General features: G+C 45.8%; 1 protein-coding gene across 1 annotated transcript in view; it reads left to right on the top strand.

Moving 5' to 3' along the window:
* The window catches only part of FUCA2 (alpha-L-fucosidase 2), a 42,722-nt gene that overhangs the window by 12,936 nt on the left and 4,935 nt on the right, over positions 1–24,851 (top strand). The window contains exons 2-5 of the mRNA XM_077486713.1: positions 1,427–1,614; positions 4,675–5,014; positions 5,893–6,103; positions 8,175–8,365. Of these exons, the coding sequence (XP_077342839.1) occupies positions 1,427–1,614; positions 4,675–5,014; positions 5,893–6,103; positions 8,175–8,365 (930 nt within the window). The remainder of the gene's footprint in view (positions 1–1,426; positions 1,615–4,674; positions 5,015–5,892; positions 6,104–8,174; positions 8,366–24,851) is intronic.

Below are 24,851 nucleotides of genomic sequence, written 5' to 3'. Positions count from 1 at the left end.
GCACAGTACACAACGGACACTATCCGATGGGGTACACAATGTGATAGGACACTGGCCCTGAATGCAGATAAACATACATGGTATCTTTCTCTTCTTGCAGGAGAGGAAGATATAAACGAATAAAAGTGCGTAAAGAAAAAAAAAAAAAAATGAGGGGAAAAAACAAAAGTTTGCCAGGGTTGGCGTTGGTGTCAAGGTTGGGGTCAAAGGTCACTGGCAGCATATTTTGGTTGGATAAAAAAAAATATGAAATTTAGTTCAGTGTTAGTGTGTTTTATGTAGGATAATAAAATGTACACTATAGTTCCTGGGCTGTACTACGTGTACAAACAACAAATAACTTACACTTATGTGGTATTGCTGCGATTGTTAGAAGAAGAATTTGTTTTGCATTCTTCTTAGGTGGTTAATTATGGTAATGGAAAGAAATATACAGCTACATTTAAAAAAAATATATATATATATTTTTTTTTATATTTTGGGTCAGTTTTCTTCTGATAATATATCCGTTACCATTTACCGCCAAAAGAAAGCCCAAATTTGTCCTGAAAAAACAAACAAAAAACAAGCTATAATCCACCTGGATAGACAAAGTAGTTTTGATGATATCTGCTGTACAGTTTTACTAACATGTGTCAAAGTTGAAAAATTGTGCTTGGGCATTAACATTTGTTTTACCCTCTCACTAAGGGGTTAAAGTTATTTTAAAGGCAATCAGTTTTTATCTTAATGCATTCCTTGCATTAAGGTAAGGAAAAAAAACATGAATTCCCCCCCCCCCCCCCCCCATCCCTAAATCCTTACCTGACTCCTCTCACCAATCCATCACTATCCCAGCTGCAGCATGCTCTCCTCTTTTCCTGGTCTCACAGGAGACGCTGAGGGTTGGGAAGACATAGGTTCCTTCTGCAGTCAGTCAAACGCCAGGGAAGTGGGAGTGGGGGCGTGGCTTACCTTTGCTGTTTGTGTCTATGGATGCACACAGTCCGACTACAGAGCATGCCCGCACTGGTACCCCCCATAGCACACAGCTTGCTAAGGAGGAACTAATTAGATCAGGGAGAAGTGGACAGCGCCAAAGTGGACTTCCAGAAGAGGAGGTAAGAGACTGCTCTGTGCAATACTGTTGCACAGTGCAGGTTTAACATCATTTTTTTTTAGAAAAGAAAAAAAGGGATTTCTGAGGAGAAATGATTATGAAAGTTTTGTTGGTGTGGAAGGAAATATATATTTTTTTGCAGCATAAGCCAAGTTGTATTTCAAGATAATCTGTCTTTTAATTGTGTTTCAGATACCATATACAATATATTTTGGTTTGGCTTTTTAATGCAGTCTGTATTTTTTTTATATTATTATCTACCCACCCAAGCCTGCCCAAATTTTAAGTACAATAAGTAGTTTTGTATTTTTTGCTTTTCTATTTTAGGTGGTATTGGCAGGGAGCAAAGTCGCAGCCTTATATCGATTTTATGAATAAAAATTATCCACCTGGCTTCAGTTATGAAAACTTTGGGCCCCAGTTCACAGCAGAGTTTTATGATCCACTGCAATGGGCAAATACATTAAAAGCATCAGGGGCCAAGTATGTTGTTCTTACTTCAAAGCACCATGAAGGTAAATCGCAGGATGAATTTTGTTTATTATTCTTTATTATTGACAATGCACCAACATATACCTACATTGAAATTATTCATGTCAAAAGCTTTTTTATTGTATACAGTTTCAGCTTTTCTTAAACCATTATGGATGCTTGATTGTTTTCTTAAAAAAGGGACAGAGCTCAGGAAGCTGTACCCTCAAAAAAGGCAAGCATAGGGCAAAGGACTTTTCAGAAGTATTTTTTTATTTGGTCTGGCTTGTTCTGCCCTGTGCTTAATTTTTTTTCTCTAGTCAATAGGAATGGAAAAGCAGCTTGCTGCAGGCAGCATAAGCTCACATCTATGCATGCTGCTTTTTAGCATTTCTGGCATTTCTGCAGTGGTTTTGCTGTGCTTTCTGCAATTTGTGTTTTCTATGGCTTTTTTTTGGGTGGGGGGATTGGGCAGATTTAAAAAAGGAAATTGCGGAAAAATTGCAGTAAAAACCCACTGTAGCTTCTCAGTTGAAGTTATTTGAACCAAAAAAGCAAAAAAAGCTGCATTTTGTGTTTAAAAAATCCCTGACCCTTTACAAAAATGCAGAGGCACAAAAATTGATGTGAACAAGTTCCATAGTAACCCATGTTAAAAAAAAAATTCCTGCGTTTCTGCAAAAAGTGAAAAGCATGAAAAAAACGCATTGATGTGAATGGGGCCTAAAAGGAGATCACATGCAGGTCAGAAGCAGCTATAAATTAACTTACAAGCATCTTTTAAGTGCAAGCTGATTGCACCATTTTCTCATCTAAACCCCTTAGGGGTTGAGGGGTGTTTTCAAAGTGGTTGTAAACCCCCACATATACCCAGTGAAGTAGCATACACGAAAAACAAACAAAAATATCGAGCTTGGGGAAAAACATTCAGCGCAACTTTATGTATAATTTTTTATGATTTTATACCCAGTGAAGTGACCTCAGGTGATACACAGAGATTAAACAAATCCTCTTACGTACAGTATCTCACAAAAGTGAGTACACCCCTCACATTTTTGTAAATGTTTTATTATATCTTTTCATGTGACAACATTGAAAAAATGAAACTTTGCTACAATGTAAAATAGAGAGTGTACAGCTTGTATAACAGTGTAAATTTGCTGTCCCCTCAAAATAACTCAACACACAGTCAATAATGTCTAAACCGCTGGCAACAAAAGTGAGTACACACCTAAGTTAAAATTTCCAAATTGGGTCCAAAGTGTCAATATTTTGTGTGGCCACTATTATTTTCCAGCACCGACTTAACCCTCTTGGGCATGGAGTTCACCAGAGCTTCACAGGTTGCCACTGGAGTACTCTTCCACTCCTCCATGACAATATCATGGAGGTGGTGGATGTTAGAGACCTTGCGCTCCTCCACCTTTCATTTGAGGATGCCCCACAGATGCTCAATAATGAAACCCACAGATGCTCAATAGGATTTGGTCTGGAGACATGCTTGGCCCATCCATTACCTTTACCTCAGCTTCAAGGCAGTGGTCATCTTGGAGGTGTGTTTGGGGTCGTTATCATGTTGAAATACTGCACTGCGGCCCAGTCTCCGAAGGGAGGGGATCATGCTCTGCTTCACCCCTTCAACCTCTGCAGCAATGCTGGCAGCACTCATACGTCTATTTCCCAAAGACAACCTCTGGATATGACGCTGAGCATGTGCACTCACCTTCTTTGGTCGACCATGGCAAAGACTGTTCTGAGTGGAATCTGTCCTGTTAAAACGCTGTATGGTTTTGGCCACAGTGCCGCAGCTTAGTTTCAGGGTCTTGGCAATCTTCTTATAGCCTAGACCATCATTATGTAGAGCAACAATTCTTTTTTTCAAATCCTCAGAGTGTTTTTTTGCCATGAGGTGCCATGTTGAACTTCCAGTGACCAGTATGAGAGAGTGAGAGCGATAACACCAAATTTAACACACCTACTCCCCATTCACACCTGAGACCTTGTAACACTAACAAGTCACAAGAGGGAAGGGAGGGAAAATGGCTAATTTGGGCATTTTCCCTTAGGGGTATACTCACTTTTGTTGTCAGCGGTGTATACATTAATGGCTGTGCATTGAGTTATTTTAAGGGGACAGCAAATTGACACTGTTATACAAGCTGTACACTCACTACCTTACATTGTAGCAAAGTGTAATTTCTTCGGTGTTGTCACATGAAAAGATATAACAAAATATTTACAAAAAATGTGAAGGGTGTACTAATTTTTGTGAGATACTGTAAGTTGTACCTGTTTATTGCCTCTTCTTTACATCCATTCACAGTGCTGAATGTATAAAGCGTATCTGAAAGTTCAGAAAAAAGGAGGCAGAGAGCTGAAGTCACACTCTGCAAAGCTCAATGAGGAGAGCTCTGAGATCTGATTGGAGGGGAGGGAAGGGACACCCCCCTCCCCTTTACACAGCTCACAGAAACAGAGCTAAGGCTGTCAATTAGCTGGTGCTGTCAGCATTTTTCTTTTGGTGTCAGGAAACTTGTCAGATATGATTTTTGCTGATAATAGAGGAGCGAAGCAGCAGACAGAAAAGACACTTAGTGCTCTTAATTAAGAAAAGTACACGCTATAAAAGGGTACTGCCGGACAGTCCTATACACATTGCTGCAATGCAAAGCTACAGTATGCTATGTACGGCAAAAATAAAAGGGCATGTCATGATTTTGCTAGGCATACCACCTGCACTGACCCCTATAGATGTAAATGGGGCTTCAGCATAAAATCCCTCTTCAAACAAGTGTGTGGGAGGCAGCATATTCCCTCCAATCACCTAACTGTGGGCCAGCTGCTGACAGACTAGCTAGGCCCATGTGAAAGAGGCCCAAAGGGGTTTCTAAACTGCTGTGTAACTAAATGTAAGGCACCAGTGTTAAGACAAAATTGGAGATTGGAGATGTTGACATTCTATACCCCAAGCTCATTGTCTGAGGTAAGACAAAAGCAGTCATGCACTGATGCATCCTTATTATACATGTCCAAAAATGATCTTTTACCCAGTGATAGTTTTGTCTTTTGGAGACACTCATTCACATGTATTTTTGCCTTTTTAGGTTACACTTTGTGGGGCTCTAAATTTTCATGGAACTGGAATTCTGTGGATGTAGGATCAAAGCGGGACCTTGTTGGGGAGCTGGCTGAGGCCATCAGAAATACCACAGACTTGCATTTTGGACTTTATCACTCTCTATTTGAGTGGTTCAACCCGCTCTTCCTTTTTGATAAATCTAATTCTTTTAAAACACGCACTTTTCCAAACGCAAAGTCCTTGCCTGAACTGTATGAACTTGTGATGCAATACAAGCCAGAAATTCTGTGGTCAGATGGAGATGGTGATGCCCCAGACACATACTGGAACAGTACTGGTTTTTTGGCTTGGCTCTATAATGAAAGGTATGATAACCATTATTTTAGGAAAGGAGGGATAATGCCATTATATCCAAACAGACTGCATAAGAACCGATTGTGCAAAAACTCCTGTATGAGTGTTCAGAGCTGATGTGTATTAATTGATGGCAAATTGTGCCATGAGTAAGTGTGCAAAAAAGCTTTCCTTTCTCTTTAATTAAGGAACACAAGATTGCAGGGCCTGCTTGGACAATGACCTGCGGGCACTGGAATCTGCTTCTAGAGCTTTTCAGATCTTTGTTTATTGCGTTAACTAGGAACATACAAAGGAGAGATGTAAGCGCACATTGAAAGCCGTTCAATTTCAAATATGACAGGAAGGCTTCAGCTCGCTTCCCCCAAACCATGTTCCTCTAATGCATTTCTCCCATCATGGGCTTAACTGTAGAGATGACCTCTAAAATCAAACCCATGAAACATGAAACGCATTAGAGGGATGTGGTTTGAGGTTCAGGTTGGCATCACTGCAGTATCTTGCATACATCAATATTTTAGCACATTGGGATTAAAATTCAAGACAACAGACTTTCAGCCAGAGAGGAGAAAATCTTGAATACCCAGAAGCTCTGGGTATTTTGAAAGGCTCCAATAGATAAAGGGAGCAGCTGGCAAGCAGAGCGAAGGTCAATGGGTAGGGGGAATTAGCTTTCAAGAATACCTGTCACCTTGCACTGAATGAGCAAAGTAACATTCATTTGAAGAAACAACTCCAGGCATCCAGAAAAATCACAATATGAGTCACGGAATATCGGAGAGTGTGTAGACTGCTTTACACAATACCATGTTTATTATAGCTGTTTATTCTTCTTTTGTAACGGCAGACCATATCTTAATCCTTTTTTTTTTTTTTTTATATAATTTAGCCCAGTTCGGGACAACGTTGTAACTAATGACCGATGGGGATATGGCAGCATTTGTAAACACGGTGGCTATTACACATGTAGTGATCGTTACAATCCTGGGCATCTGCTACCTCACAAATGGGAGAATTGCATGACCATTGACAAACGTTCCTGGGGATACAGGCGGAATGCTTTAATCTCTGAAATGCTGACCATTGAAGACCTGGTGCAGGTGGGTTCTCACAAACATTCTGCAAAACTGTTGGGTCAGTTTACAAAGCCACACAAGTTACAACTGTTGGTTATTTCATCTCATAATTTTCACATCAAAAATAGTACATCAATGTGGAAATTACCGTATTTATCTACGTATAACAGGCACTTTTTTCCCCATAAAATCAGGGGGAAATCGGGAGTGCGTGTTATATGCCGCTCCCCTGCTGTTTCTAACCCTTTCTGCCGATCTCTGCAGCTTCCGGGTATTTTCGGCCGCACTTGGTCATTCTGTGCTATTTTCGGCCGATCTCGGCTATTTCTCGGTGGCTTTCAGAAAGCCGAAAGCTGCTGAGTGTGGGCGAAAATAGCCGGGAACGGACGAAAATAGCCGAGAACGGCCAAATGTGGCCAAAAATACCCGAAAGCCGCTGGGGACTACCGAGCACCACCGAGATACACAGGACATCCGCTCTGTATCTCGGCGGCGCCATTTTTAAATGGCAAACACGTGAGAGAGAGCTGCTAAGAGCCTAAGCCAGCCGCTCCTGCCGCCTCAACAGCCCAGCGCTCCAGTGATGAGGAGGGGGCAGAGCAGAGTGCAGTGACTGACAATCAAGCAGCTCTTTGCTTGGGGAGCCATGAGAACCACGCAATCTGCAGTGTTCGATTGCTTGGTTCTCAGCATTAGAGCCAGTGGGGAACAGATGCTGCATCCACCTAGGTAAGTATAAAACTGCAAAAACCCCATACTTCTCTTTTAATTGAACAAGCTGAAGTTAGAAGCTGATTGGCTACCATGCACAGCTGAATCAGATTTTGCACTCTCCAGTTTTAGTAAATCTCCCCCTAAGTGTATCTATAGCAAAACATTATTTTTTTAAGTTCTGCATGGCACATGGAAGGGTAAGGCTGGGTATACACGTGAAGTGTTTGTTTAACCCAGCGGGCAGAATGAAAAAAAGAAAAAAAACTTGAGAGGTCGCTATACTAACTAAACAATGTTAGTGCAGTGATCTCCACCACTGTGCCTTTGTAGTCTGATAGGGGGACTGCCCCCCACTAGAACACACTGGGGGTTATTTACGAAAGGCAAATCCACTTAGCACTGCAAGTGCACTTGAAAGTGCACTTTTAAGCGCAGTCGCTGTAGATCTGAAGGGGACATGCAAGGAAAATAAAAAAAGAGCATTTTAGCTTGCACATGATTGGATGATAAAATCATCCCCTCATTTCAGATCTTCCCCTTAGATCTACAGCGACTGCACTTCCAAGTGAACTTTCAGTGCAAAGTGGATTTTCCTTTCGTAAATAACCCCCAAAGATCAGAACTTGCAGACATTGACTGGTTTTCCAGCAAGACCATTGGGCAAAGGCCAGTCAGGCAGCTGTGCACACTGTCTCTGCTGAACCAGCCAATATTTGGGTCGTGTGTACCCAGCATTAGAACCCATGCTAGGTTTTATTGCAGTCTGTGCCCACTTTCACCAGATCCATCGTTTTGCCATGATGACCACTGCCATCAGGACAGAAAGTGATGGGAAATGTAAACATTTTTGACGTGAAGGAAAGGTAAAACTTCCAATGGGGCAGCTGTTCTAGTGACAGCTGTCTCAAAAGGAAACTTCCCCTTATTTGAGAAATTTCAGTACCCGAACACTGACAGCTAAAAAAAAGAAATGGATGACAGATACACTTTATACTTTGAATTAAAGGCACTTTTAAACATTTAAGGTTTTCTAATGGCAACAGCAACTGAAGCATTGAAATCACTCACTGACCCAGAGGAGCTTACAATCTAATACCTCCAACACAGTAAGTAAGGCACACACATTCCCTCGAGGATGAATATGGTGAGGTCAGATAACCTCCCAGGGATTACCCTGGAGCCAGCAAAAAAACCTATGCAACTATAGGGAGAACAAAAGGGTATATAGTGTCCCTTTTTGCAACTGAACCCAGCACAACCAACACTGCTAACATTTTTTTCAGCTTTGGAAATATGAAATGCTGTGTTTCATAATGTGCTGGCATGCATGTGTCACTATGTAGTTTACTGTTGTTTAATAACTGTTTTTCTCACTTTCTAGGAGTTAGTTGAAACCGTATCCTGTGGTGGGAATCTGCTGTTGAACATTGGTCCAACGCATGACGGTCGAATCCCGGTAGTATTCGAGGAGCGCCTGAGGCAAATGGGTAAATGGCTTGAAGTAAATGGAGCAGCTATTTACAGCACAAAGCCTTGGAGAGCACAAAATGATTCACTGACTTCAGGAGTCTGGTGAGAATGAGAACACAATAAATAGATCAGTAGAACAAACCTGTGATATATTTGTACTGTTAAGAGTGGTGCATGTCTTCATGATCTTTTTTGTTTGCCCCTTTCCTCTTTTTTTCCCATTGCTAAGAAACTTTATTGTGCACACTGGATAACATTTTATCCACAGAACAGTTATATGCTTTATCCACTAACAATGCATGTCTTTTTTTTTTATAGATAAGCAGTAATACAGCCATCACGGTTGCTTTATTTAGACTCTACTACTACTGCATTCTTGACTTTTTCAGTTTTGGGATTCTGCAGTATACAGCTTACTTTAATATATAGGATATGATGTTTATTGGGGGGATGCATTATGTCTTGCAGAGTATGCACTCTATTCTGGTTTTAGTTAAAATAAATAGGCTTAACCTCCATGGCAGTATGATTATGTCAGATTTTTGCGTCTCAAAGAGGTACAATTGTTTTGCATAGAAATTTGGTGATTTATATTTTAGGCCTGTAATTCTTAGCAATAGCACACTTAAATTTGTCCAAATAAGAGTCTAGTAGATATCGTGGGTATAATAAAGTTTCAAACACAAAATCATAAATTATAATATAATAAATAACTATAATTATAAAAAATAATAATAAAATGAATTTCCCCACCACTCACTATCGCTCAATTCTGCAAGTGTTGAAATTTACTGGTATGTCAGAGACGTGTAGTAGGAAGAAGACCGGGTCATTCGGTATCGGATAGTCCATAAATTGTGGAATTGTTGTTCTAATCATAGACCAGAAGGAGCCAACTTTGGACATGACCAAAACACATGCAGCACTTTATCACACCGGCACCTCCAGCAAACTTTAGAGGTATCAGGGTAGCAATATGTAAAGCGTGTGGAGCGTAGTACCATCTGGTTAACAACTTATAGTTGGTCTTTTCTATTTTGGTACAGATAGATGATTTTAAGGCGAATCTGATGATACGTTGAATTTGGTCTGCTGAGAAGGTACGGTTTAGGTCCCTTTCCCATTTACACATACAATTTAAGGTGATGTTACCCGTCGGGGAGTTCAAGAGGTTGTATATTAGCAACAGAACCCTCAACCCTCTCTTCCATCGTGCAGTACTCCCCAAAGGTCGTGAGTGGACTATCAAAACTTTGCAGATCCAGTATCAATACTAAGAAGTGTCTCACTTGAGAGGCGGGCCAGAATGTTAGTTTAAAGGGACCTGTGTCAAATCTTAATGCTTCTAAAGTGGGCCACGCACCATTCATTAAAAAGTGTTGTGCTCTTGTGCAATTCGCAGCGTGTAGTACATCTCCGTCTGGTGTATCTAGTCCTGGAGCGAACTCTGGGTTACCTATGATAGGGAACAGGGGTGAGTCAGGTGTAGATAGTGAATGTGTGAAGCATGCTTGTGAGCCTATGCAGAGTGTTGTGCCTATTAGCGGGTGCTTTTTTAGTATCGGTGGTAAGTGGTCATAGCACCAGATCGCTCCTGTCAATGGAACCCGGGTCTGATCCTGCTCTAATCTTGTCCATAGCTTTGAGTCCCCATTTCGACATCAGTCAATGACCCTCCCCAAGTGGATGGCCTGATAATTTTTCTCCACATCCGGAACCGTGAGGCCCCCATTAAGATTTGGGAGGGACAAAAGGACACGGGGCAGACAAGGTTTTTTGTTAATTTATTAAATTGAGCGTGTACCTGTTTAAAAATGATGCTGTATCGAGATTGGTAGTGCCTGCATCAGGTATAAAAACTTGGGTAAAATGCACATCTTGATCAGGTTGCATCTACGAAACCAAGAATGGAGGCCTTTGTACCATGTATTTTTATCAGTAGAGATGGGAAGTTCAGATTGAAAGTGCAAGACAAGTTGGCTGGAACCCAGGTGCCCAAGTAATTAAGTGCAGTGGACGTCCATTTAAAATTGAAGCTGGATCGTGGTGTGGACATGAGGGTAGGCAGCACTTCGACTCCCATAGCGTCTGACTTACTATAATTGATCTTTAAGTTGGAGATGTTTCCATAGGTGTCAAATTCATGAAGAAGATTCGGGAGTGAGATGGATGGGTTTGTTAGGGAGAAAATCAGGTCATCTGCATATGCAGAGACTTTATAGTGAGTGTCTCCTATTGTAAGACCTTGTATATCTGGATTCATTCTAACTCTACACAGGAATGGCTCCAGAGATAGGGCGAATAGGAGAGGCGACAGTGGGAAACCTTGCCAATCCCATTCGCTATCTGAAAAGGGTCAGATAGTATACCGTTGGTTTTTACCTGGGCAGTAGGGGGTCGAGTAAATCTGAGCAATCCACTGAATCATGGTTTCTCCTATTCCAATGTGCTTTAAGACCGCAAACATATATTCCCAGTGGATGCGATCAAATGCCTTTTCTGTGTCCGTGTTTACAAAGATCGATGTGAGATTGGGTCGCTATGTGGATCAAATTTAGAACCTTGGTCTTATCTCTAGCCTCTCTAGTAGGGATAAAGCCCACTTGGTCAAGATGTATCCGATTTTGCTGATGTTGGGCTAAGCGGGTTGCCAGAATTTTAGTAAACAATTTAAGGTCTGTGTTTAGAAGGGAAATGGGTCTGTAAATGCTATAGGATGTTGGATCTTTACCTTCTTTTGGGATAACGGCAATATGTGCCCTGAGGGAGTCTCTATGAAAGGTTGCTGTCTGACCCAGGTCGTTATAGAAAGCGATCATCTGGGGGCTCAAAGTTGGGAGTAATGTTTTGTAGTACTGAAGAGTGTAATCATCAGGACCCGGGGCTTTACCATTTGCTATTTCCAGTTCCTCAGGGGGGATTGGGGTATCTAGATCTGTTGCGCTTTCCGAAGATAGTGTAGGCATCAGTGCAGACACTACATAGTCATCTATGCTAGAGGGAGTTAGATGAGGTCGGGATATTGTATAGGGCTTCATAGTAATCTCGAAATGTCTTAGTTATTTGTTTCGGTAAACTGACTTTAGTTCCCGTTGGCGTCTTAATGTGAGGAATATATGTTTGCGTTTTAATGTCCCTGACCGCCTTGACTAGAACTCTCCTGCATTTGTTTCCAGATTCGTACGTTGTGAGGCGACATTTTTGTAGTGCTGCCTTAGCTCTGTAGTTGAGAAGGTCATTAATCTGGGTTCTAAGGGAGGTAAGTTCTGCTCCCACCAGGGGATTGCTGGAGCACTTGCCTTTCTCTTTTCAACCATGTTTTATCAGTATTCCTCTGATAACAGACTTGTGCGCCTCCCATACTGCTCCTGGAGGACAGTCCACCGATGTGTTTGTTTGAAAATCAGATTTCAACGCCTTACTCACTTCCTCTAGGACTACTGATCTTTGCAAAAGGCTCTCATTGAGACGCCAGAAGAGGGTGCCATGGAAAAGGTTGTTGGGGATTGCGTATGTCAGAAAAATGGGGGCATGATCCGACCATGTCCTCAGACCAATAGAGGAGTTACGTACTTCGTGAAGTTGGCTGTGGGGAACGGAAAAAATAATCTATTCTCGTGTATATTTTGTGAGGAGGGGAATAGAACGTGTAGTCCCTTTCACCTGCCTGCTGGAGGCACCATATGTCTATTAACTGGGCTTCGTGTAAAGCTTGGGCAATGCGCTTGCGGGTGTTTGTTGGTACTGACGAGGAGCCCGATAAAGTGTCCACTGATGGAGATAGGGGGACATTAAAGTCTCCCCCGAGGATCAAATGTTCTGCTTGAAAGTCAGAAAGTTTGGATAAAGCATGCCTTAGTAAAGTATCTTGGTGTTAGTTCGGGGCGTAAATGTTCACTAATGTCAACTGTGCATCACCTATAAGGCCTTTATGCTGGATGCAGAGGGTCGCTTTGCATTCATTAGAGTTCTGAAGTGTCCACGGTAGTTTTCTAGATAGAGGGATGGAAGCCCCTCTGGATTTAGTTTTGTTAGTGGAGTGGTACCCTAAGGGAAAGAATCTGTTCTTGAGAACAGGGAGTCTGTTTTCTTTATAGTGAGTTTCCTGGATGAAGGCAGCATCCACTTTGGCCTGTCTTAAGTCATTCATGAGCATCTGTCATTTCTCTGGCGTATTCAGGCCCTTTCACATTAAGGGAGTATATCTTAAGTCTGTCCATCTTCAACCAGGGTGCCAGTTGGGGGGGGGGGGGGGGGAGAAGGGGGATCAGGGAAGCGGGACGGGAATGCTGGTAAGGGAAGGGATTATAAGGGAAGGGGTGAGGGGGTGGGGGGGAATAGGCGCAGAGAGAGAAGAAAGAGAGACGTTTTAAAACATTGCTGCTAAAGACAGCGAGGGGAGAGAAAACTATTTGCAGCAAGTCTCTAGCTTGCATTTAACACAACTCCTCTGCTACTAGAGCAGAGGTGTGTCAACCTATTTGGGGGGGGTGACTGGAATTAGCTGCGAGGAATCGCCCCCACTCATTGGATCTGAAATATTAGGATCCACGGTGGCCCCCTACCTGACCCGTTGGCCCAGACCGGAGCATCACCATAAAAAAAAAACCCTCACTTATCACCAAGCATTTCAGTGTCCGGAAAACATCCCCACCAGGGACGAAGGGTCGAGCCTCCCTCCTATCCCCGTCAAGAAAAATCTATGGTAACCATCTCCTGGGGTCTCAGGAGCTCCTAGCCTGCCCACCTCTCACACAACCCACCATTCCACCTTGGGAGCGAGAAGTCGTCCCCTAGCCCACTTTCACATCCCATTATAGTAAAGACGGGGATCGCCCATGGAGGCCACCAGAGTGGGGGGGGGGGGGGCAGCAGTAGCTGATCCATCCAATGCAGCTTTTACATTAATAGAAACATACATGTCTCTGTTGTGGATGAAGGCTTTACTCGGGTGATGGCTGAACATCCATTCACCCCTTGCTGTTCCCTCCCTCCAATAGATCATCCAGGTGTTAAGTACAGAAGGGAGAATTTCAGCCAGACCCATTGGTTTACCTAAGCAACAGAGCCCACACTAAGATCCCCCTGTATTTCGTGGTCCAGTTCTCTGCTAGGGAGACTAAGAATCCTGTAAACCACAGTATATTTATACATGTCCAGTTAACTATTGCTAGTGGAAACATGGGTTAATCACAGTGGTAACATAAAAAACCTAAACCATCTCAACAGATAAACATTGTTGCATAAAAACATAAAACATATCAGGAATCTGGGGAGAGGAGAACCTGCTCCCTTCTAAACTCACAGGGAAATGCCCCCCCCCCCCCCGTCCGATGGTGCCCGTCCTTATCCATAGAAATATAAACAGAGAAAAAAGCTCTTCTCACACAAAGGGGGGGGGGGGGGTGGTCTCCCTCTTCTCTCTGTATTTTGGTTTCTGGGGAGCCCCTCTGTGCCTTTCCTTGCACTGAAGACATATTTGGCTTAGCTCAGCAGAAATATGCGCCGTACCCCGATGTCCATTTGTCGCCAGTCAAAAAGCCTTCTCAAATAGAGCCAGAGCGAGTTGGTTGATCCTTTAGTGAGGGGAAGTGGGTGCACGTACATGTACATACCCATCTGCAATGCCCTATCCAAAGACAATCTAGGGACGTGGATCGACCGAGGTTTTCAGAAAGGAAGTCAGGTAAGGTTCGTGGGCTGCAAATGAAGGGTACATCTCTGGTATGGTTCGGTGGGTCACCGGTAAAGTAAAAGTCTTCTTGGTGGGTGGGTGTGGGAAGTCAGACAAGGGACAAGTACTTACAATTGTTCGTTGGCCTTGGCCATCACCCTAGGACTCCCACGACTCGTCCGGTGTCCGTGCTTGTGATCTCTGGCGTGGTCGCTGCTGTCTGGGTTGGGAGGTGTTTTTCCCTGGACCCGATCAGCCGCCTGACTGTGGAATGAAAGTGAGACAATTTTGCATCCTGATGGGCGCCAAGTCTAAGAACCCAAATAAAGCCGTCAGATCGCAGATTAAAGGTGCGCTTGTCCCTCTTAAAAGAGGACTGACAGAGGGTAACCCCACCGGTATGTTACTGACTGCTGGCGGGCTAAGTCCAGGATGGGCAAAGGATAGCTCTCCTCTGCAAGGTGGCCCTGGAAACGTCAGACGGGATCTTTAATTGCGCTCCGTCAAAGTCCACTGTTCCAGCTTCCCAAGCCTTGTGGATGATGCTTTCTTTGTAGGTGTAGTGATGCAGACGGCAAATAACATCCCTCGGTCTGCTAGGGTCTGACGATCAGGGACCTAATGCCCTATGGATTCAATCAAATTCCAGTCTTTGAGGGAGAGCCTCTCCTGACAATTTACAGAAAACATCTGTCGCTGTGACTGCCAGATCCTCGGTGTCATGGTTATCCGTTACCGACTTTGGTGTGTCTTGACTATCCCAGTTTGCCTGTGATCCTGACCTTTTGGCGTGTACCCGACTATTGTTGTCTGCTTGTGGCCCCAACCTTGGCTTTTTCCCTCACCATCCCTATCCTCCTGTTGCCTACTGTGGGTGTGAGCTGGGGGACCCTGGAGGTCGCGACCTGGAGCCAGTTGCAGCCAAGTCCATCCTCACCACTGGAGGCGCTGGTGAACACCTGCTGGCTCTTAGACTCCGCACCCCAGGGAATCTTACGCTCTAACCCCAGTGGGATCTGTCCCCCGTCTGCAGCAGTCAGCCATAGGGTCCACAACCTTGCGGTGCACTCCTGATCCCTACGGCGTGCACCTGTCACCTCGCCTCAAGGTGACCTGACAGTTTGATCAGCCATGGACCCGGCTGACGTGCCGCTTCCTACAGTCGATCCGTTGCAGGGCTTAGTTTTTCAGACTTGAGACCCAAGAATTGCATCAGACCCAGGTGATGAGATTCCTTCAAGATCTGGCTTCCCGCTTCGAGCAGCTACAGGCTTCCTTGGGAACCCTGAACCTGCAGCCTCAAGTGCAGTCAGCAGCTGCACCTATCGCACCAGTCGCATCCACGCATGCATTATTACTGCCAGCTCCGTTCCGTTTCTCTGGGGACTCCAAGGCTTGCAGGGGGTTCCTTAGCCAGTGCACAATTCATTTTGGTCTTCTGCCCCAAAACTTCCTGTCCGATCGGGCAAAAGTCGCATATATCATATCCCTCCGCCTCTCTGTGGGAACTGAATGATCCAGTGGTTTCTAGCCTGTCTGATTTCTTGAAACTTTTTTGGAATATCTTCGAGGAACCGGGTCGTGTCTCCTCAGCGGCTAGCGCTCTTTTACGTCTCCGTCAAGAGTCTGCGTCTGTGGGACAGTATGCTCTTCAGTTCCGTATCCTCACAGCTGAATTGAGCTGGAATAATGAGGCCCTAGTTGCAACCTTTTTACATGGCCTCTCTGATAGAGTGAAGGATGAATTAGCAGGAAGATCCCTTCCTGCTGATCTGGACAATGTCATCACCTTGTGTAACCAGATCGATATTCGCTTTCAGGAGAGGGCCCTGGAAAATAGACGCCAGCACTCCCCGTTCTTTAAGCAGCCTGAGCCCCCAGTCCCTTCTCTTCGATCCGAGCAGCACCCCCTGCCTGCTGAGGAACCTATGCAGTTGGGCCGGACAAAGTTATCTCTCTAAGAACGCGCTAGGCGCAGAACTCTGGGCCTATGCCTCTATTGTGGGGAGAAAGGTCATTTCCGTGATACTTGTTCTCTTCGTCCGGAAAACCGCTCAGGGCTAATACATCTGGAAGGTGGAGTATTAGACCCTGAAATATCACCTTCACCTTCTCGTCTTCTCCTTTCCGTGTTGCTTCATGTCGGTGCTTCCTCTCGTTCGGTCTCAGCACATCTGGATTCCGGAGCCGCTGCCAATTTCATGGATTAGGAAACTGCATCCTCCATGAGACTTACCCTTTTGCCCATTACAACGCCATTGGTGGTCTTGGCGATTGATGGCACTGTTCTCCCAGGGGGCCCTATCCACTTCCAGACTCTTCCTGTTAAGATGTCAGTAGGGACACTCCACCAGGAGTGGATATCCTTCCTTGTCTTACCTAAGGCTTCATCTCCTATCATATTAGGTCTTCCTTGGTTACGACTCCATTCTCCACACGTTGACTGGTCTGCCGGTCAGGTCCTGGCTTGGGGTTCCTCCTGTTCCTCTTCCTGCCTACTCAAGGGTACCCCAAAGGAGAAATTTCCTGTTACTACCCTCCCAGTATCTTCTGCTCTTCCCGCTGTATATAGCGATCTCTGGGATGCGTCCTGCAATAGTCGGACTGATGCACTCTCTAGGTCATGTGGTACTCTGGATGAGGGGCCCACCTATGAACCTGAGTCGATCATTCACTCCAGTTCGCATAACCATTTACCTTTGCCTGTCCCTAATTTCCCTTGGACGCACAGCCAGACTAACTTGTCTGCAAGTTCCACAGTTGCTATGCCCTGTGATGCGATTGAGATGGTCGCTACACCTGACAATACTATTCAGTCGACCCCTGCACCAGTTATGCCAGTCCAGCCCATGCCCAATGAGCATTCCACCTTGGGAGCGAGAAGTCGTCCCCTAGCCCACTTTCACATCCCATTATAGTAAAGACGGGGATCGCCCATGGAGGCCACCAGAGTGGGGGGGGGGGGGGCAGCAGTAGCTGATCCATCCAATGCAGCTTTTACATTAATAGAAACATACATGTCTCTGTTGTGGATGAAGGCTTTACTCGGGTGATGGCTGAACATCCATTCACCCCTTGCTGTTCCCTCCCTCCAATAGATCATCCAGGTGTTAAGTACAGAAGGGAGAATTTCAGCCAGACCCATTGGTTTACCTAAGCAACAGAGCCCACACTAAGATCCCCCTGTATTTCGTGGTCCAGTTCTCTGCTAGGGAGACTAAGAATCCTGTAAACCACAGTATATTTATACATGTCCAGTTAACTATTGCTAGTGGAAACATGGGTTAATCACAGTGGTAACATAAAAAACCTAAACCATCTCAACAGATAAACATTGTTGCATAAAAACATAAAACATATCAGGAATCTGGGGAGAGGAGAACCTGCTCCCTTCTAAACTCACAGGGAAATGCCCCCCCCCCCCCCCGTCCGATGGTGCCCGTCCTTATCCATAGAAATATAAACAGAGAAAAAAGCTCTTCCCACACAAAGGGGGGGGGGGGGGGTGGTCTCCCTCTTCTCTCTGTATTTTGGTTTCTAGGGAGCCCCTCTGTGCCTTTCCTTGCACTGGAGACATATTTGGCTTAGCTCAGCAGAAATATGCGCCGTACCCCGATGTCCATTTGTCGCCAGTCAAAAAGCCTTCTCAAATAGAGCCAGAGCGAGTTGGTTGATCCTTTAGTGAGGGGAAGTGGGTGCACGTACATGTACATACCCATCTGCAATGCCCTATCCAAAGACAATCTAGGGACGTGGATCGACCGAGGTTTTCAGAAAGGAAGTCAGGTAAGGTTCGTGGGCTGCAAATGAAGGGTACATCTCTGGTATGGTTCGGTGGGTCACCGGTAAAGTAAAAGTCTTCTTGGTGGGTGGGTGTGGGAAGTCAGACAAGGGACAAGTACTTACAATTGTTCGTTGGCCTTGGCCATCACCCTAGGACTCCCACGACTCGTCCGGTGTCCGTGCTTGTGATCTCTGGCGTGGTCGCTGCTGTCTGGGTTGGGAGGTGTTTCTCCCTGGACCCGATCAGCCGCCTGACTGTGGAATGAAAGTGAGACAATTTTGCATCCTGATGGGCGCCAAGTCTAAGAACCCAAATAAAGCCGTCAGATCGCAGATTAAAGGTGCGCTTGTCCCTCTTAAAAGAGGACTGACAGAGGGTAACCCCACCGGTATGTTACTGACTGCTGGCGGGCTAAGTCCAGGATGGGCAAAGGATAGCTCTCCTCTGCAAGGTGGCCCTGGAAACGTCAGACGGGATCTTTAATTGCGCTCCGTCAAAGTCCACTGTTCCAGCTTCCCAAGCCTTGTGGATGATGCTTTCTTTGTAGGTGTAGTGATGCAGACGGCAAATAACATCCCTCGGTCTGCTAGGGTCTGACGATCAGGGACCTAATGCCCTATGGATTCAATCAAATTCCAGTCTTTGAGGGAGAGCCTCTCCTGACAATTTACAGAAAACATCTGTCGCTGTGACTGCCAGATCCTCGGTGTCATGGTTATCCGTTACCGACTTTGGTGTGTCTTGACTATCCCAGTTTGCCTGTGATCCTGACCTTTTGGCATGTACCCGACTATTGTTGTCTGCTTGTGGCCCCAACCTTGGCTTTTTCCCTCACCATCCCTATCCTCCTGTTGCCTACTGTGGGTGTGAGCTGGGGGACCCTGGAGGTCGCGACCTGGAGCCAGTTGCAGCCAAGTCCATCCTCACCACTGGAGGCGCTGGTGAACACCTGCTGGCTCTTAGACTCCGCACCCCAGGGAATCTTACGCTCTAACCCCAGTGGGATCTGTCCCCCGTCTGCAGCAGTCAGCCATAGGGTCCACAACCTTGCGGTGCACTCCTGATCCCTACGGCGTGCACCTGTCACCTCGCCTCAAGGTGACCTGACAGTTTGATCAGCCATGGACCCGGCTGACGTGCCGCTTCCTACAGTCGATCCGTTGCAGGGCTTAGTTTTTCAGACTTGAGACCCAAGAATTGCATCAGACCCAGGTGATGAGATTCCTTCAAGATCTGGCTTCCCGCTTCGAGCAGCTACAGGCTTCCTTGGGAACCCTGAACCTGCAGCCTCAAGTGCAGTCAGCAGCTGCACCTATCGCACCAGTCGCATCCACGCATGCATTATTACTGCCAGCTCCGTTCCGTTTCTCTGGGGACTCCAAGGCTTGCAGGGGGTTCCTTAGCCAGTGCACAATTCATTTTGGTCTTCTGCCCCAAAACTTCCTGTCCGATCGGGCAAAAGTCGCATATATCATATCCCTCCGCCTCTCTGTGGGAACTGAATGATCCAGTGGTTTCTAGCCTGTCTGATTTCTTGAAACTTTTTTGGAATATCTTCGAGGAACCGGGTCGTGTCTCCTCAGCGGCTAGCGCTCTTTTACGTCTCCGTCAAGAGTCTGCGTCTGTGGGACAGTATGCTCTTCAGTTCCGTATCCTCACAGCTGAATTGAGCTGGAATAATGAGGCCCTAGTTGCAACCTTTTTACATGGCCTCTCTGATAGAGTGAAGGATGAATTAGCAGGAAGATCCCTTCCTGCTGATCTGGACAATGTCATCACCTTGTGTAACCAGATCGATATTCGCTTTCAGGAGAGGGCCCTGGAAAATAGACGCCAGCACTCCCCGTTCTTTAAGCAGCCTGAGCCCCCAGTCCCTTCTCTTCGATCCGAGCAGCACCCCCTGCCTGCTGAGGAACCTATGCAGTTGGGCCGGACAAAGTTATCTCTCTAAGAACGCGCTAGGCGCAGAACTCTGGGCCTATGCCTCTATTGTGGGGAGAAAGGTCATTTCCGTGATACTTGTTCTCTTCGTCCGGAAAACCGCTCAGGGCTAATACATCTGGAAGGTGGAGTATTAGACCCTGAAATATCACCTTCACCTTCTCGTCTTCTCCTTTCCGTGTTGCTTCATGTCGGTGCTTCCTCTCGTTCGGTCTCAGCACATCTGGATTCCGGAGCCGCTGCCAATTTCATGGATTAGGAAACTGCATCCTCCATGAGACTTACCCTTTTGCCCATTACAACGCCATTGGTGGTCTTGGCGATTGATGGCACTGTTCTCCCAGGGGGCCCTATCCACTTCCAGACTCTTCCTGTTAAGATGTCAGTAGGGACACTCCACCAGGAGTGGATATCCTTCCTTGTCTTACCTAAGGCTTCATCTCCTATCATATTAGGTCTTCCTTGGTTACGACTCCATTCTCCACACGTTGACTGGTCTGCCGGTCAGGTCCTGGCTTGGGGTTCCTCCTGTTCCTCTTCCTGCCTACTCAAGGGTACCCCAAAGGAGAAATTTCCTGTTACTACCCTCCCAGTATCTTCTGCTCTTCCCGCTGTATATAGCGATCTCTGGGATGCGTCCTGCAATAGTCGGACTGATGCACTCTCTAGGTCATGTGGTACTCTGGATGAGGGGCCCACCTATGAACCTGAGTCGATCATTCACTCCAGTTCGCATAACCATTTACCTTTGCCTGTCCCTAATTTCCCTTGGACGCACAGCCAGACTAACTTGTCTGCAAGTTCCACAGTTGCTATGCCCTGTGATGCGATTGAGATGGTCGCTACACCTGACAATACTATTCAGTCGACCCCTGCACCAGTTATGCCAGTCCAGCCCATGCCCAATGAGCTTCCTGCTTCTTGTTTAGCACCTTTGGTGACCTGGCCTCACCCTACTGCTACTATGTCCCTTCAAACCCGTTTAAGAGGCTCAATCCATCCTTTGGATAGAATACCTCATTCGGCCAGGAGGAGTTTTCAATCTTTTTCTCAGGGTTCTCTGCATTCTGTTTGTGTTGCAGCTACCCAGCTTGACTCTTGTGACATGTCACTTTCTAACCAACATGACTTCAGGGATCCACTGACCTCTGCCCAGTCTGGTGGTCCTGTTATGGATGCCCAGCTCATCTTTAAGGGTGTGGGGGTCCCTGCTCAGACCCTTACCCATTCCTAAAAAGCCTTTTGTCCTCAAGTCCTCTCCCTACCTCTGTTTCGGTCTCTGAGGATAATCTAAAATACAAGGTTAGTCAAGTTTTGGATTTCGGCTCCGTAAAGGCATTCTTCAATACCTCGTACTTTGGAAAGGGTTGGGTCCTGAGGAGAGGTTTTGGATCACTGCATCTGAGGTCTTTGCTCCCTGTCTGTTAAGGAGGTTCCATCTGGAGTTTCCCTTTAAGCCTGGACCCAGGCGGGGGAGGGGGAGGCCTCGTAAGAGGGAGGGTACTGTCATGGTTATGCAGTGATCTTCCTGTGTTTGCTTACCTCCCCTCATGTCTTCAGCCTAAGAGCCCAGCCACTTCCACCTGGTGGTTTTTATAACCTCTCCTCTAAGCATGGCTCCACCCCAGGCCCTATCAGGGAGCCCTATATTAACCTGTGCACTGCAGGCCATCAGGGCTGATCAACCATTGTGTATTCCTTTGTGTGTTAGCTTCCTGTTTCCTGCCGTGTGCTCTGCTTCTGTTTTCCGTTACCGACTTTGGCGTGTCTTGACTATCCCTGTTTGCCTGTGATCCTGACCTTTTGGCGTGTACCCGACTATTCTTGTCTGCTTGTGGCCCCGACCTTGGCTTGTTCCCTCACCATCCCTATCCTCCTGTTGCCTACTGTGGGTGGGAGCTGGGGGTCGCGACCCGGAGCCAGTTGCAGCCAAGTCCATCCTCACCACTGGAGGCGCTGGTAAACACCTGCTGGCTCTTAGACTCCGCGCCCCAGGGAATCTTACGCTCTAACCCCAGTGGGATCTGTCCCCCGTCTGCAGCAGTCAGCCGTAGGGTCCACAACCTTGCGGTGCACTCCTGATCCCTACGGCGTGCACCTGTCACCTCGCCTCAAGGTGACCTGACACTCGGCTCCTGTCGCTTCTGGAAGACCACGTATGTGCAGACTATTGCTCCTACTTCTATCCTCCATTTCTTCCATATGGGGCTGGAGCATTGTCGCAGCGTCTATATGGGCATCTTGCAGGTGTTCAAGATCAGCGAATTGCTGTTCCAGGTCTGCCACCAAAGTTTCTCCCGCTGTAAGCCTGGTGGAGAGGATTTTCATCTCTTCTTTCACTGCCTGCATCTCCTGCCGGTGTTGCTGCTCAACTCGGCTGATCAGGAACTCGATGTCCGTTTTGGTTGGAAGGGCCTTTAAAAGAGCACATAACTCTGAATCCGTGCCAGCTTTTCGAAGGCCCGCCACCTGGGTCCGAGTTCCCGTTTGTAGAGCTACTGGGGTATCCGAAAATGAGTCAGATTCCATTGATACCGCTGAGGATGCCGGTTGACCAGCTCAGTCCTGTGTTTCTTCTGTCTCTCCACGTGTTTCCGCCATCTTGGAGGTGGTGGGGATTGGCTGAGGGTGTGCAAGATATTGTACTATATCTGTACCATTCTTGCCGTTTTTGATGTTTTAGCTTTCCCCATGGTTCTCCTCTTCTTGGGGTACATACCATGCGATTCTGGGTGGTTATGGATCGTGATAGGCTCAGCTAGATGGGCCGGGGACGGGAGCTCAGCAAAAAACATGTCCTCACACATGTCCAGGCCACGCCTCCATGTATACAATTCTGTACGATATTTTTTTTTTAATATAAAGGCCAGGTGGCAGTGGACGCTCTATATAGATATAAAATATTTGATGGAAAAAAAAAATGAGAGAGCCCAAAGAACATTGATCACTTTATAGGACTGTTCCAGCATACGTTACAATTAAAAAGTTGTGCTGTGCTTTGAAGCTGGAAATACAAATGTGTGAAGATGTTCCTCGCTCAGGTTGTAGAGCAAGTTTCCAATTTCGCACTCTACTTCACACATGTATACTGCATGTTTTGACAACTTGATAAAGAAATAACCTAAACCAGTGGTTCACACCCTGGGGACACCTCAGTGTGTACAAGTGGGCAACTCAGATGCTTTATACAGTATTGCTGATTGCTTGATTTTTACCACTTTAGGCTCCATTCACATTTGTGTGACTCTAATGCCGCGTACACACGTAACCGACTATGGCGGACTTCCCACCAGACTGTCCGCCGGACTTTCTGAACGGGCTATTTGCCCACACACGGCACTTTTTCAGTGGACTAATACGGTGTACTAAGTCCGCCGGACTATCCGCTGTACTTTTGAAATTAACGCACTCACCCACACACGGAGGAAAGTCCACTAATTTTGAGCGTGTCTCCAGGTAGCCGGGGCCAGCGAAGGAATCCGTGAGCCCTCTTTAATAAGGGGGCCCCCGGATACTGGCGCCTCACCCTATGTGAATGAGTATGGGGTACAGTGTATACGTGTGTACGAGGCATAACGTTACAGGATACAGGAGTGTGACTTTGATCTAACTTTACACTCTACTGGATCAAAGTCTCATCAAAGTAGTGCAGGCACCTTTTCAAAGTCGCTGCAACTTCAAGTTGCATAAATTGGAACTGGTGCCATTAAAATCAATGGGCCTTGACTTGTCATGCAAATTTGTATCCAAAGTTGTGTATAAGCCCTGGTTCACACTGAGCAGCTGAACTCGCATGATTTTACTCTTGCACCTCAGTCCCGATTTCAGAGACAACTGTGTAGGTGTCTGCACAGATGTCAATGTAAATCGCAGCCTGAAATCGCAAAAAGTAGTACAGAAACTACTTTTTGAAATCGGTGCAGTGCCGCAAATGCAGCGTTGCACCGATTAGTATGGTGCCATTGACAACTATTGCCGCCAATTTGACGTGTCAAATCGCATGTCAAAACGCTCCAGTGTGAACAAGGGCTAAAGGGTAAACCCAAAGCCCACACCAAAGACTTCAGAATGTGTCTAACTTTCAGATAGAGAAAACTTCCCCGCTAGAGAACAGTTTTAAATCTGTCATGATTTTCTGGGCAGTGAATTAGCAGGATTCCTTGCATGGAGCATGGACTGATAAAACAATTCATAAGCAAGTTAGTATAAATGTGTGTGGTAAGGGGCATAGGCTCAATAAGCGTTGACAATGGTAAACCATGCATGGGACTCCTAGGAACAATCATATTTTCCCTGCACTTTATTTAGTAAGGCAACAGACAAACACAGTTTAAATGCAGGATGGGTTGTTACAGTAAGTCCACAGCATAAATAAAACCTCTGCATATCCAAGCTAGTACCTAAATTCAGATCAGTTCCTCATTAACAGGGTGCCTCTCAATGGGTTCCCAACACAGGCAGCACTTGTTCCTTTTTTTAGTGTTTTGTTGGCACCCAGCCTTTTCACCATGCAGCAGGCTCCCACATAGAGGGAGAGATACCTGATCATCAGTCAGCTTGCTAAAATAAAGGCATCTGCAAAGCTGAAACAAATAACAAGTTTAGGCTACCAGGTAAGATGTAGACCCTAAATGGGGGTTTTATCCCACCCAGAGCTCTACAAAATCTCCACGCTTAGGATTTTGAGAAAACAAAAAGTTTGTTTCAGTCTCTTTTATTGAGGGACTCGGGAAGCCTTTGGGTTATACAGCCAACTATAGAAGGATTGCTATTTAAACTATTAGAGACCATCTTCTCTCTACTCCCACCTAGCAGGTGTTTCTTGTAGCCATCTTCTCTGCCAGGCTGACAACAACCCTGCTGGGCAGTTCCTCACAAAAAAAATAAAAAATTCTATATGTCTCTCTCTCTCATATATATATATATATATATATATATATATATATATATATTACGCACAGAAAGAAAGGACAGCTGGCTGACCCTCACTCTTGATGCAGTTTCTTTGTTAAAAAGATTGAGAACCACTGAACTATATAATAGCTACTACCCTGGTGCCCAACTTGTGGCAGTTTGGCATTTAGTGCCTGTTCACACTACCTCGACTTGTCAGGCGACTTAGCCGCCTGACAAGTCGCGCTCCGTTCTGTACTATGGAACCGTTCTAATAGGAGCGACTCAAGTCGCTC

This window comes from Lithobates pipiens, unplaced genomic scaffold (genome assembly GCF_037356315.1).
Source record: "Lithobates pipiens isolate NorthernLeopardFrog02 unplaced genomic scaffold, aLitPip1_a1.2 Scaffold_18, whole genome shotgun sequence".
In the NCBI taxonomy this organism is placed as follows: domain Eukaryota; kingdom Metazoa; phylum Chordata; class Amphibia; order Anura; family Ranidae; genus Lithobates; species Lithobates pipiens.
This window is presented reverse-complemented; position numbering and strand designations above follow the sequence as displayed.